This window comes from Culex pipiens, chromosome 2 (genome assembly GCF_016801865.2).
Source record: "Culex pipiens pallens isolate TS chromosome 2, TS_CPP_V2, whole genome shotgun sequence".
NCBI classification, from domain to species: Eukaryota; Metazoa; Arthropoda; class Insecta; order Diptera; family Culicidae; genus Culex; species Culex pipiens.
In genome coordinates this window covers 45,517,862-45,533,270 of record NC_068938.1, presented here as the reverse complement: position 1 = coordinate 45,533,270, position 15,409 = coordinate 45,517,862, and the positions used below count along the sequence as shown (strand labels likewise).

Here is a 15,409-nt window from a genome sequence, read left to right as displayed (position 1 = left end):
AAACCATCAGTACGGTCACAAACCAATAAACTCTCCCTCATCTCACCTGACTCTTGTGACTAGCTGGACTTCCCTGCCGGTTGGCCTCACTCCAACCCCCACCGACCCTTCCATTACCGCTACTCCCGGCGACGCCACTGGTCTGCTTTTCCGGCGTTCGCTCCAGCGATAGCTCCTCCTCCTCGTCCAGCTCCTGGAAGTTGCTCGGCAGGGTCGTCCTCAACTGCTGCTGCGGCCGCTGTGCGTTGTGGAAGTAGTGACCCCCACCCGTTCCGAAAACGCCCGCGTAAAACGGATTATCCGGCACGGCGTTCCCGTAAAACACCCGGCTCTGCGAGCGCTGAAAGTTTGAGCGCGACATCTGCAAGGCAAAACGAGAAAGTAAAGAACTAGTTTAGACGTGGTGCAGCAATCAATCATTTCTTCGCGCGGGAAGCCACTTGAGTCTCCAACGGCAGCTTTAAGCGGGTTAAAGGTATCGGGTTACATGGTCGTTTTGCTGTACTACTTGTAGGATTCCTCCAACCCGACTCCGAATCTGCTGTGTGTCGCAATGCGATACAGAATCAATAATATTAATCACGGCCCAGAGTTGGGGTTTTGTCCCAGTGCTACGCACCGGTGGGATTAGAGCCAACAGCGTGACCGAACATTTCGTTGGAATTAGACCGGGATCGGGGCCGTTTGAGTTTGTGTTCCGCATTCGGATGTGCGTAACCTGTTGACGGGAGATTAGTTCGGGGGGCGTTCGTTTGAGGGCTATCGCTTTGAAACAGATCAATATCAGCGATGATTGGACCAGTTACTACGGCAGAGCTTGTAGAATCATATGGTAGAATATTTGTGCTTATTTTGGTGCTGTGGGGACATCAAACCTGGTTTGAACTTTATCTATACAAAGCTGTGAACATAACCTAGAGGTGTTAGGGTCTTCAAAAAAACATTCTAATGAAATAAAAGATCCAGTTTTATGTCAACTTGGAGCCAAAACTTGTCATATAAGACCAAAAATTTTTACCCAATTCACGTGAAACATCACCCTCTTTATTGTACCAAGAAAATGTTGGCAAGCATTAGCTTATTTTAGAACACATCTGTAGAAGGTAGTCAAATTTCATCATTCACAAAGTTTGTCCTCAGCACGAACAACTTTTCCGGATGTTTGAATTTATGGTTTTGACACTTATTTGACGGGTTTCCCAGATATTTAACCCAACCAGGAAGAAAAGTTTAGTTTCCTTCTGAAGTCCTTTGGTGGTGTAGCTTTCCAACGACCCACCCACCCTTTTCGGAGCATTTTGCAATTTATTATGTTGGTGCAAATCTGAACAAAGACTGAACTTAAAAAAAAAAATCTAAAAAAAATTAATAACGCGATTTTCCCGTCATGCTTTAGGGATTTACAATAAATAAAAGTGATAAGAAATATCATCAACAATCCTCCACCATACAATCAAAGATTTATCAAACATCCGCTTTCTCCGAAGCATTTCTTCAAGATTATTTATTTCAATTCAACTGGATTTCAATTCAACTTGAATCCCACCGGAATCATCCGCTCTAACAAGTGGCCATCAGAAATGCCTCCGTCAACGATGCTCGAGCAAAAAGGAAGTACTTTCCTAATGAAAATATTCACTCTCAGGAGGCCCGGTACTGGGGAACCTGAATCAATTTCACGAACGAATAAATAGTTGCACTTCATCAGGGGACTCTATAGATATGAAATTCAAAAGGACCGAAGGAAGTTTTGTAGAGCAAGGTAGAATTGCCCTATCTTCAACTGAGGTTATTAACAAGAGCTAGTAAGAGCTAATTGGAAAGGCTTCCGATAAACGTATTCATAGATGAAGCTAAAGAAACGAGAAAAGCACTTAATTTGTGGACTCTGACTGGGAGTGGAATGAGAATTAATGAACAATGAGTGATGAAAAATGAGTAGTGCTCTCGATTTTCGCGATTGTTCTCATTTTTGTAATCTTTTCAATAAAAACCAATTCAAAATATTTAAATTTGGTCTTAAATATGAAATGAGGAATATAATATGTTTTTAAACCATTTAAAAAGTTATACTTAACTTTGTAATTTTGGTCTTAAAACTGGAATGAGGAAAATAATATGTTTTAAACCGTTCAAAAAGTTATACTTAATTTTGTTATTTTGAAACAATACTATTGAAAATTTCAGACAATTCCACATTATTTTTTATTTTTAACATAGGAAATCGCACCAATAATTTCCGAGCTATTGTCAGGCTAGGGACCATCTATAAATCACTTAGACACTTTTTTTTAAATTTCAGACCCCCTCACCCAATTTTTGAAATTTCAGAGGAATTTTAGGAAATCTTAGCTTAAAAAAATTAAAATTCCGTTTGGCTTTCTTTAATCAAAAACAGGCACTTTATCAAAAATTCGGTTAAATTCTTTTTGATTACGAATTTGATTTTAAAAATATTATTTTCAAATGTATTTGTCCACATTTTTAATATTTTCAAAATAAAAAAACAATTTTTGCACTATCATACACAACGGATCAAATGAAGCCTTTATGAGTCCTTTAAAACATATCCAAAAAATCTGAAAATTAATATATGTACTTTGGGAATCAAACTTTGAGTAAAACTCATTTTACTAACATGTCAAAAAAGTCAAATATTCAATATTACGCCCTTTTGCAATGTTAGTCTATGTTGGTTCCAACATTTTCAAAAAAAAATCGAAGCGATCAGACAATTTCACAATATTTCATTGTTAACATTGGACTATTTCCATTTTTTTAGTTTCTGAGATATTGGTTCTAAAAAACGAAAAGCTGTTAGAATGTGACTTATAAAACTTAAATTTTCTTGTTTTTTTCATTTCTTTTATCTACTATATTTCAGCAACTAGAGGTCCAATCTGAAATGTCTCGTAGACAATTTTATTGAAAATTTTCTCAGCTAAAAAAATTATTTTTTCAGAAACAGATAATCATGGAAACTTTTTTTTTTATCGAAAAGCTGGATTTTTTCTGTGAAAATTGAACTTCAAGTGGAGCACTTTATAAAAAATCCAGTAAAGCCCCTTCGATCGCAAATTTGCTTTTACATTAAAAACTGACCTAACAAAAATTGAATAAAATTTCAATTTTTCCAGCAAACAATTTTTTTTTAAACTCGGCGTCTATTCTTTTCAATGCCACTTTTTGTTTCCTAAAAAAAATTAAAAAATATTCATTTTGCGAAATTAAATTTTGTTAAACGAAAGCTTATATAAAAAAAAAATATTAATCATGTACCATTTTTTCCTAATAGTCCTTATCAATGCCTACAACTTTGCCGAATACACCAAAACTGATCAAAAAATTCCATTCAAATATACAGATTTTCAATTTTTTTAATGAAAAAAATTGTATGGAGCCTTGTATGGGTAAATCAATGACACAAAATGACTTCTTTGGTCATAGGAAAGGTTCCTCACAAGTTTAAGCCGAATAAAAAAATACAAAAAAAAAACAAAAATTCACATAAGATTAGACTACATTTGATTTTCAGTATAAACCAAGAATAAACATTGATAACTCTTTTTTCTTCGAAATTTTAAAATTGACAATGAAATACAAAAAATCTATTTTTTAACAAGAATATATTCTTATTTCTCCATAATAAGCATGAACCTAAATAAGTATGAACATATATCACATTGTTGAAGTTTATGTCAGCACAATCTATTAAATAAAAAAAAACAAGAAACTTTGAATTTCCTATAAAATCAATCACATTTGAAAAATTCTAAAAGAAACATAAACTGCCACTTTGAAGGTGTCTGGACCAAAGAACCTGTATCTGAAAATATGTCTATCGAATGTCTATCGAATATCGCCTGATCCAGACACTTTTAAAATGGCATTTTAATGTTCATAAGATTAGTCCCAATTAACCTTAGCTTTAGGTATATTTGAGTGAAAAATATGTTATGAATACTTAGATATTTTGCAAACTTTTAGCAAAAATACAACCGTAAAGTTGAGAAACTTTATTTTTTAATAAAAAAAAAAAGTTAGATGCTACCAGAAATCAAGCAGTTTTTGTCAATTTTGTTCAATTTTATCTATAATTTGCTTGAAAATTTCTTCACAAGAACAAAATAGAAAATGTCTCATTCAAATTCAATTAATCAACACTTCAAACCATAGTCGACACTGTCATCACCAGAATGATTAATCACCTAATCGATTAATCGATTATGCTCACAGCAGTCCCTTTCACAGTCCAGCAGCTACAGCAGCTAATGACAAACACAAGCAGCAGCACATTCCTCAAATTAATTGCTCATCCATTATGGGCACCACCAGCTGCACTGCAGCGAACCCAGCTTCTGTTTACATTCCATCCAATACCGGGTGACTCGTAGATGGCAACTTCCGCATTTGGTAGCCTAGTCGCAACTGCATAGAGTAACAGCTTCAGACCCTAAACAAAGCAGTTTAGTATCGATAGCGTTGGTACGGGAAAGTCCTGATCGTTTGACTTCTTTTTAATTCGTGGAAACGATATTCGATATCGAGGTCCTACTGTAGTCGATCGCATATCCAAACAGTTGAAACCAACCCAAAACAGCTGAATGAAACCGTTCAGCTATTGGTTGGCAAAAACCCAACACAAACACATGTTTCAACTCCAGCAGCATGAATCGTGTCGTTCTCATTCAGTAGCTGCTCGTAAGCCTTTGAAGTGTAAACAAAAGACTTTATGTTTTACAACAGTTTCGCCAGAAAAGGAAAAACAGAAGCTCGTTGCTGCTCGTAGAGAAAACACAAAAGGTAGTTTTGTGTTTAGCAAAACGAGTTCGCAGCGTGAATCATCCCGGCGGCTTAAAGCAACGTGTGTTGTTGTGTTATCGCCAATTAACATGAATAAGCAATGAAGTTTTACTACCAACCTTCCATAAAGCTCGCGAGGATTACTCACTCATTCATGAACGTGGTTTGATGGGAATTGTCGGGTAAATTCCTCGCGAGACGATTCATTCGAGTGAAGAATGTTAGGTTAGGGAAATTTAAGAGTGTTTTAAGTCTTTGAAAACAAAAGAGTTTTAGGTATTGCAGAAGAATAAGAAAATTATACATATTAAAACATTGTCAAAAAAAAGTTTAAACAAACAAAGGGATAAATTGAAACGTTGAAAACAAAATTTCAACAGATAAACAAACAAAATATGTTACAACTAGATAATATATAGTTCATTTCTTAAAAAAGTGCTCAAACATAATTCAACAATAAAAGTAAAAAAAAATCAGAATATAATTAAATGCAAAAAGAGATACTGACTAATCTAATGTCATCACCAGCCGACATGTTGTGTGGAATTGCGATTGCAATATTGCATCCGACAAGAGAGACAATAGAAATTCACTTTTTCCTAAGTTTCTTTGTCGATGTCGTTGCACGTGGTGCTTTTTTCTTTTTCTAATATTGTCTGAGTTCGTTTGCTCTTTTTAATCATTCTTCTACAAAGAAAATCAAGAGATTCAATTTTCCAAACATTTTTTAAAAAGAAATTCCATAAAAATAATTTATTAATTTATAAACATTCTAGCAATATTATTTCCAACAAAAAAAAACACGCTCAAAATTCATACTTTAAAAAATCTGTCCTGCATCCCGTTTTTACCAAAACTCTTTAGAAACTTTTATAGTGGCAATGTTTGACATTGCTGCCAACCAGCAGCCAAGGCCGTGAAACTTTGCCGGATTTTTTTTCTTCATTTCTTTGCACTTGTTCCTTCTTCAAGAAGTTCTCCAGTTTCAATATGTACCACAGCCGGAACTGGCAGGATATTTGCTTTTCCAGCAACCCAGAACGTGTCAATCGATAGTTTCGAGCTATTTTTTTGTTTGGTTCTGTTCGAGCCGAAATTGTTTGCCAAGTGACACCTTGCAATGGCATAACGTTAAAGAGATTAATTTTTTTCCAGGGGGTATTTGTTGTGACACATTTTTTTCATTTAAATATCCTTTTGAAACTACAACAGAAAATGTAATGTAACATAATAATTTGGAATTAGTTCAGTATTATTAAATTTTAGTAGTTAAAACTTATTTATTTATTTTTTTATCACAAGGGCGCACTGTAAAAAATTGAAATAAAAATTAAGTTTGTGAAAAGATTTCAATTTATTTGCAATCAAAAATAAAACTTTATATAATTTACTTTAGAATAAAAAATACATTAAAACTGTTGTGCAAATTTAACGTCTGTTTTTGCTCTATAATCTGAAAATTCATAATTCGTAATAAGATAAAAAATAGCCCCAACTCAGGCCTGCCCAACCTTCGACCCACGCCGCCTTTTAAAAATAATAAGATGACTTTAAGCTGCTCATGAGATATTCAGTTAATAAGTTGAGAGTCTATATTTAAAAAATAAGCAAGAGATCAAATTTTCTAGAAAAAAAATAATAAGAAATTATTTTTATGAAAACAGAATAATTATTTTATAATTCAACGTATAGTTACGATTTTACTTGTGTTTATTTTTACAAATAATTTTGCTCTAAATTAATTTATAAATTGTGCCTTTGTATAATTCTAATTATTTCAAAAAATTGTTTTAAAAAATTTAAATTTCTATCAGTTTTTACTGCGTTTACGCAAATTAAAGTAAATTTTTTTTGGAAACTGGAATTTTTTTTTAATTAAAAAATTTCCCAAAATGAGCTTAGAATTCTAGAAGCAAAATTAAATTAAACCTCAATATTTTAATTAAATTCGTAAAATAACGAATTGAAAACTATTCAATATATGTTTTTTCTCATAATTCTATTTCTTGTGTATCTGAAATCATTTTACAATACTTGAATTAAGAGTTGCATTGTTAATTTGATTTGGTGAACCGCGGTGGATTATCTTGAAATAATTCGAATTGTCAAAAATCTACCAAAGCATCTACCGGTGGATATTTTTCTACCACAGTTTTTTGTGTGATTTTTGACAAAATTAACAAAACAACTAAGGTGTACAGCAACGCAGAAAAAAATGTTTTTGTAAAAGAGACTCAAATCCAAACTAAGTTTCAGTAAATTTAAGATTTACAGACAACAGCATATTTAAATCATATTTTCTTATTGTTGTTAAGAGGAAATTCAACTTAAAAAAATGTTCAAGAACGAATGAAATTATAATGGTTTTTATAAGTTAATTGATGTGACAAACACAATTAACAACAATTTTATACAATTCAACATTAAAAAAAGACAAATAAACACATTTTTGAAAGTAAACTCTATATTGCTTTCTAAAAATTTAGGTATCTATATGAATCTTATTTGCATGCATCATTGGTTTTGTTTTCTTTTCAACTTCAACCAAAAAAAATTTCCCGCCACTAATTAAAAAAATGTGATCTTCCCAATTTGGCTAAAAAAAGGGCGCCCCTGCTGAATAAAAAAAAATAATTAATATTTGAACAAATAATCCAGAATGGTTTATAATTGATGCATAATTTGAATAAATTGATGTTTTTCAATGAAAATTTATCATTTATGCAATAAACTCTATTCACAACTATTATTTTTTATCCTAAATATTGATTTAAATATAATTTTAGGGTCATAAAAAATGTGTATGTAAACAAATGAACTTTTCATTTATCACACAGATAAAGACATTGTTTGATACTAAGGTAGAACAGTGTATTAATTTAGTTTAGATTGGGGGGAATAATAACACTTAAATGTGTATTTTTAAAACCAGGATTGAAAAAATGTAAATATTATTGCAGATGTCATAAAATTATTCAACAATTATTTTATTATTCAAAAATTTTACTCAAACAAAGAAATATGTTATAATTATTTTTTTCCGTTGATTTACATAGCAGAAAGAAAAGTATCAAATTTCCAAACAAAGCTTTGTTACTTTTTTGCTTCTCATTGTTTCATCGTTCGTGTCTGTCGCGGGTGGCCTTGAACGGCCACGAAATTTTAAAATGAAATTTTTTGCTCTAATTAAAAAAATGATCTTTCCAGGTTATTGCTGATTCGAAATGTGCATCAAATTTCCTATAAAATGACATATTCCAAACAATTTTACAGTTGAGTCATGGAAAATATCACAATTTTTGAAACAATTTTTTTGTATTTTTATTATAGATGAAATAAATTATTTATAAACACGTCTTTTCAAATGTTCAAAAATGGAAGGGGTCGTATTGCCCATCCGTCACGAGAGGATTTCATTACTTTTTTGAAATCATTTTAAATTGGCCTGAAAAAATAAATAACTCCAAGTTATTCAAAAATTTACATGAGTAATTTAAGATATATCTAAAGCTTCCAAATGCTCTTTACAAAATCTCTTCACGAACGTGAAATGGAAAGAACAAACACCGCAAAGCAAAACTTCCCCTAAGAGGATTTCCCTCAACGCTCTTCTCGTCAACCGTCCATGACTGCTATAAGTAATCCTAATCCAGGCATGCAATGTATAGGGGTTTTAAGCTGGCATGAAGTGTACGTAGACGGTACTAAAGTCATGTTGCATTTTAAAAATTCAGATTTAAAAATAAAATGACACTGAAATAACTTACATAGCTCATCGTTACTTCGCTGTTGATTTGAAATCCAAAATAAATAATCCAAAATTGGTAAACGCTTCCACAATCCGTTAAACTTTCACATCACTTTGCTGCATAATCACTGCTATTGATTGACCATTGTTGGCCACAAATTTACCAGCATCCGATACACTGATTGTAATAGTTGCAACACCACACAAAACACCCTGTTCAACGACACTCTATTCACACTTTTCGAGTGTGACACTCGACAAACACCCACTATAGCTCTTCCGGGACTGCTCAACTGCTTCCGGAACCCAGCAATGTGCCACCCAATACGCGCACAAAACAAAGGGCGGTCAAGGGCTCGCCCATTAATTACGCCGCACCCCCAGCTAAACCAAGTGGCCACCCCGAAATCCCCCGTAGAACTCCAAAACTATCCCCCGGAAAAAGCCCTGCCCCGCAAACCTAGAGTGGTAGACGTAGCTGCAACGCGCGCTTTGAACCGTTCTCGATATTTACCCGAAATGCACTGAGGACGACTCCGTTACAAACCTTCGAGTCGGCACCGGTACGGCACGGCATAATCACCCTCATGAGGAACCTTTTCCAACGGGCGGGCAACAGAGGAGGCAGCAGCTTACACACGCACGACAACAGAACGGTACAGAACAGAACAGGCCAAGGTAGCCAGCGAAGAAAGAGGGAAAGAGAGGGCCAAACACGGTGCAGCCGGCCAAAACAAGCCGAGGGCAGGCGGCAGCGCGCAGTTAAAGCGCCACGAGCAGATGTTCAGCACCTCGGCCGTTCCCTCTCCACCCCTCTGGACAGGGAGGTAATGTTTGGTTTTGCTACATACAGAGTTCGTCCTTGCACGGAGGCAGCAGCGATGCGATATGATGCTTGCCTGCATGTTCGATTACAATACCGTGGTGTACTGGATGTAATGTCAAACCTTGTAGGGGATGTTTGGGAATATCGGAACAAATTTTAGGCAAAATAATCATTTAAAATATTTTTTAAAACATTGAAACAAAGTCTCTAACAATTGCGGTCAATTTCTAAAATAATAAGTTCTACAAACAGTTAACTAATATTGTGCATATTTTAACAAATCAGTTAGGCCGTTGCAAATATTTTTGAAGATTATTTCGCCACCCATTTCAAAATCGGGTTGAAATATCAAAGATTTTTTTTTTTCTCATGAGACTTCAATATATTTTTTGTCAATTTAACTTGGCTAAGAACACCTCAATAATAAAATAAAATTATTTAAAACTATCCATCAAGTGTAGGCCTTTCTTAAATTATGAGTTTAAAAATTCGTAGGGACTTGCTACACATTAGAGTGACAATAAAACAAATCGACACCAGGGATATTCCCTTATTCGATTCCTTAGGCAAAAAATAATTAACTGAGCGAAATCGGTTAAAGGTTCCTTTTTATCCTCGAAGTTAACGAAAGAAACTTTTCATGAAAAAACGTCTTCTTTAAATCGTAAATAACTCGTCAGGGTTAACTCGGATTGTTTTGCAGTCTTGGACAAAGTTTTTTTTTTACATAAAATTATTTTTATTAGGTCCTTTTCGGTGCTAGGACCTGGTTAGGACCGAGTCGGCTTTTGTAATTACATTTTACTTAAAGCTAAGAGTAATTACAGAAATACTTGGACAAAGTTATTTGTGAACAAAAATTTAACATAAGAAACTCACACTTGACACTGATACGACACATTTAACGCCACATTCTGACGGAATTTTGAAGACAGTGCAAGTTGAATCAAGTTGAAAAAAATATAAAATTTATGTTGTAGATTTGATGGTTTTTAAAAAATGCCAAAATTAACAAAATATAACAAAATCCTCTTTTTGAATAATTAAAAAAAATCATGTTTAAAAGAATGGTTAAAGTCATCGAAACTTTTTGCTCAATTATGCGATTTTAAAACAATTAAATTATATTTTTAAATAGATTTTTTTCCAAAGATTCTGTTTAAAATATTTTTTTGCTGCAGGCATAGGGGAACAGCGTCTAATTCCAGCGTGCCTCTAATGTTGGCAGGTCAGACCTTTGACTTTCAATTAAAGCTAATTAAAAGCGTTTTCAACTGAAATCGAGTGATAAATAGCTCAAAAAGAAGTGATCAAGCAAGTTTTGTTAAAAGTTTTGCAAAATTAGTTGTTTAAATAGTGAAAATCAGCAAATTGGATGAAGTGAGGAGCGAGTGCTTAACCTGCCAAACATACTAGGATTTCCCCTACATATCAATGATGAAAAATATTTTTTTTTGTAATACGTTTGAATCCAGTAAATCGTTCTTAAAAATATATATTTTTAAGATAATCCTCATAATAAACTGATTATGTTCATAGTTTAATTTTCATATGAAACTTCTATCAAACACGGCTAGAAATATTTGTTATTGATTCAAACACAAATTACGTGTAAAGTTTATGTCCTTCGGCTCTGACATTTTGCAAATTCTTTTCAAACTCTTTTCAGCTGGTTACACTTCTAATTTCATTGCAATTTTGAAGTTTTTTGAAAAAAATATTTGTTATGCCCCTGATTTTTCTGGTGATTTTTACAGGGGGTGACATGAAACTTGAAAAATATAACTAAGTCTGTCTTAAGATTTGGCTGGTACATTTTTTTAAGTTTGTGTCACCCTTCAAAAGGGGCAAACTAATTTTTTTTTTTTCAAAAATCTTCTAAATTTTGATGGAAATGAAAGTGCAATCAGCTAAAAATCAATTTAAAATTCATTCCCCTGGGTTTAAAATCATTTTTAGCATGTTTAGGTTTTTTCAAAAATCTTTTGAATTTTTGAAAATTATCGATGTAAAATACCGCAAAAACTTTTTTTTCACTATTTTTTTTTGTTTTCGTCAAATCTTACATTTTTTTGAAAAATAATGATTGCAAAACAACTGAACTATTGTAAAATGCATTTTAAAACACTTTTTGCCCACACCCCCCCCCCCCCCCTTCCTCTCCATCGACCCCAGCCAGAGCCGTGTGACAAAAACTTGTTTTAATATTTGCATCGGCCTTATTATTTTTTTTTTATTTCGTGGCAGTGCGTGGCCGAATGGTTACGCTGTCCGCTTTGTAAGCTGATGATTCTGGGTTCGATTCCCATCTGCTCCAACCTTCCATCGGATGAGGAAGTAAAATGTCGGTCCCGGCCTTGGTTGTTAGGCCGTTAAGTCATTCCAGGTGTAGGAGTCGTCTCCATGCCATAAGTACAAACAACACACCAAACCAAGCCTACTCCGGTGGAATCGCTGGCGGCGGTTGGACTCGCAATCCAAAGGTCGTCAGTTCAAACACTAGGGTGGAAGGTTCCTTGGAGTAGAAAGAGGTTTGGCTGCTCTCCCCATTCAAGCCTTCGGACTCCTAGGTTCGAGCAGAAACTTGCAATAGAGACCACAAAAGACCCGGGGGTCGTTAATGTGGATGGTTTGATTTTTTTTTTTAACATGTACTGAGGTAAGCCACACATGGTCTAAATAGTTACGGTAAAAATTCTCATTTTAAACTCCGAGCGGAAATTTTCTTGTTAAAGTCAGATTTAAGGTGTTCAAATTTTATTTATGCAGCAAATGTACCATTGGTAAGGTTGCTTATATGGTTTACAGCAAAAAAAATCAATGCTCAAATTAAGTTTACTTAGTAAACATTAAAATTGTTAAAATCAGAATTTTGCCTGAAATCCGCTGACACTTGATTTGTTTATAAAATCATTGATTCATAATGCAGTTTAAACTGAATTGAAACATGGATCAAAAGTTTTCACATTTTATATGAAATTTATTCTACTGAAAATGCCTATCAATTTTGAGATTTTTTTTAATTATGTTCAAAAACAAATAATAATTATTATTTATTATTATTATCAGTGCTGTTAAACGTTTAAATTAACGACGTTTAACTTAACGGAATCGTTAAAAGTTAACCTAAACGTGAACGCGAACGGAGCCTACGTTGATCTTAACGAGAACGTGAACGGAACACGTTAATTAACGTCGTTAATTAACGTCGTTAATTAACGCGTTAATCCTTCTGAGGCCCCGACTTTGAGGGCCTGTATATCCCAAATGACAACATTTAGCGGGTTACTTCCAATTGGACTTGACTCTATAAGCTCCCGGAAGAGGTATTTGACCATCGTGGCCACCGGTTCCGGCAACCCGGAACTTCCGGAAAACATATTTTTAACTGGTTTTATCAAGGAACAAGTATTTGAGTTAATTTTTAAAACGGATTTTTGTTTTTGTTAATCTTAACATTGCCTGTTTTGGGTCGATTCAGGCCAACTGTGGCCACTCCAGAATCGGTTCCAATGTACCTTGTACCCTGTTCCGAAGACTGCCTTATTGAAACCCCCTACATGTAAAATGCTGAACTCTGTGAAATTTAAAGCTTTCATCTGTCATGGTCATGCCTATGTTTGCTGGCCCAACCGGACCACTCCGGAACCGGCTATCGTTGGCCAACATCCAAGGTTACGCCGTTTTGAAAAGTTGCTACGGAATCATGCCAACGCCTCATGACCCGACCTTGTATTGAACTTGACCTTAAATATGGAGAAAAATTATTCCATGATTTTTTGTAATGCACTGCCTATTGTTTTCGCTGGTCCAGTTAAAAAACCTACAGTTGGCGTGGATGCTATCAGTAAGCATAGTGCAAGCAGACGCAGTCGCAAAGCACTAAATCCAAGAAGGCCAGCTATCCTGCTGCTTGTCACAGTTCTGCCGTCTCTACTTCCACCGTAACCATGGAAACCACGCTGGTTACCATGAAAACACAAACACCCACCCACCCCACGATAGGCTGCGTAGGTTGGGCGGCATGGTGGTTTCCATGGTTACGGTGGAAATAGCGACGGCAGAACTGTGACAAGCTGTCAGTAAGTCATTTCGTTGCCAACTTTCAACTAAGCTGCTTGTATTGTGATTGTACAGTGATGACTCGAGAAAATAATAAACTCCCATGGAATTCCTTCGAAGATCTTAACTCCAGGGAGTCCTTGCATGACCCAGGACATCCAAACACATTAACAAAGTAGTCTACCATACTCACTGAAGCTATTCGGGTATGTGCCGGGGTCAAAAACCATCAACCTCTGGCTTGTCACGGCGGTAGACTCACCGGTCTTAACTCCAGGGAGTCCTTGGATGACTCAACCTCTGGCTTGTCACGGCGGTAGACTCACCGGTCTTAACTCCAGGGAGTCCTTGGATGACTCAGGACATTCCATACATTAGCAAAGTAGTCTACCATACTCACTGAAGCAAAGCGGGTATGATCCGCGGTCAAAAACCGCCGACCTCCTACTTGTTACGGCGGTAGACTCACCGGTCTTAACTCCAAGGGGTTCTCGGATGACTCAGAACATCCCAATAAATGGTTACAACAATGCACTGTAACCTATCATACTACTGAAGCAGTCTGGGTAGTATCCGTTGTCCGTTGTCGACTTGTTTCTTTGGTAAGCCTGTTGCAAAACATTCCAGGATGTTTCGGATGAACTAGAACATCCTAGGTTTTCCAAAACTATGCTAAAATGTGTTAATAACATAATTAAACGAATTACAATTGATACATTTTGAAAATTATCCTCAACTTAAGTCATGGACATTCTTTTTTTAAACGATTCTCGATTTAAACAGCCCCATTTTGTTGTGTTAATCAAGTATATGGTGTACATTGGAACCGATTCTGGAGTAGCCACAGTTGGCCTGAATCGACCCAAAACAGGCAATGTTAAGATTTACAAAAAAATCCGTTTTAAAAATTTACTCAAATACTTGTTCCTTGATAAAACCAGTAAAAAATATGTTTTCCGGAAGTTCCGGGTTGCCGGAACCGGTGGCCACGATGGTCAAATACCTCTTCCGGGAGCTTATAGAGTCAAGTCCAATTGGAAGTAACCCGCTAAATGTTGTCATTTGGGATATACAGGCCCTCAAAGTCGGGGCCTCAGAAGGATTAACGCGTTAATTAACGACGTTAATTAACGTGTTCCGTTCACGTTCTCGTTATGATCAACGTAGGCTCCGTTCGCGTTCACGTTAATTTTAACGATTAACGGACGCGTTAACGTTAATTAACGTTTAACAGCACTGATTATTATTATTATTTTTCTTTCTCCTAGTGAAAAATTGTCCAAAAAATCCCAAAATCTATTCCTATTTCCGATTCGAAATCCTATTCATTGAAAAAATCATGACACTTTGAGAATATTAAATTAACGCTATTCATCGACATTTTTTTAATTGTCGTTAACTAACTTTTAAAACTTTAAAAAATTTATTAATTTTTTTATTGACGTACTTTGAATATTTCTCTAACACGTTCATTATGATTATATTCTGTAAAAACATATTTGTACTTATTTGTATTTGTACTCTTCAGTTTGCGGAAAAATCTCAAACCTATCAAAGTCAAACAAAACTGGGTATTTCGACACTTCGCGCACAGCAAAAAATCCGATGGTAAAATCGCATGCAAAAGCATGCACATCACCTTTGTGAGCAAAAGCATGTAATATTGTATGAGAAAACGTGTACACAAAAAGCATGTACAAAAGAAAAATAAATAAATTTTGCACACCCCAAAAATAACAACAATCTGGTGAGATTACCAAGTCCGCGCCCCAACCGTCTCGGCTATCTCACTGTATTGTAAATATTGTGTTCAAATCCGATGTACCAGTAGGTTTCCCATACGTCGTATACTGAATTAACTGTATACGATGTAAGGGGAACGTACACCTAAATCGGTATTGATCCAATTAAATTCACAGCGGCGAGATAGCCGAGATGGTTGGGGCGCGGACTTGATAATCTGGATATGA

The 15,409-nt window shown here is 35.0% G+C and overlaps 2 protein-coding genes across 5 annotated transcripts in view; one reads left to right on the top strand and one right to left on the bottom strand.

The window, feature by feature from the left end:
• LOC120430668 (trissin receptor-like) overlaps positions 1-15,409 on the top strand; it is a 429,039-nt gene that overhangs the window by 181,658 nt on the left and 231,972 nt on the right. The gene's annotated exons all lie outside the window — the stretch shown is intronic.
• LOC120416773 (uncharacterized) overlaps positions 1-15,409 on the bottom strand; it is a 79,320-nt gene that overhangs the window by 8,588 nt on the left and 55,323 nt on the right. For 3 of the 4 annotated variants that reach the window (XM_039578635.2, XM_052707997.1, XM_039578636.2), the window contains one exon: positions 47-361. In XM_039578635.2, the coding sequence (XP_039434569.1) occupies positions 47-361 (315 nt within the window). Of the gene's footprint in view, positions 1-46; positions 362-8,570; positions 9,052-15,409 lie in introns of those variants that run through there. The other variant, XM_039578634.2, reaches the window with a different exon arrangement.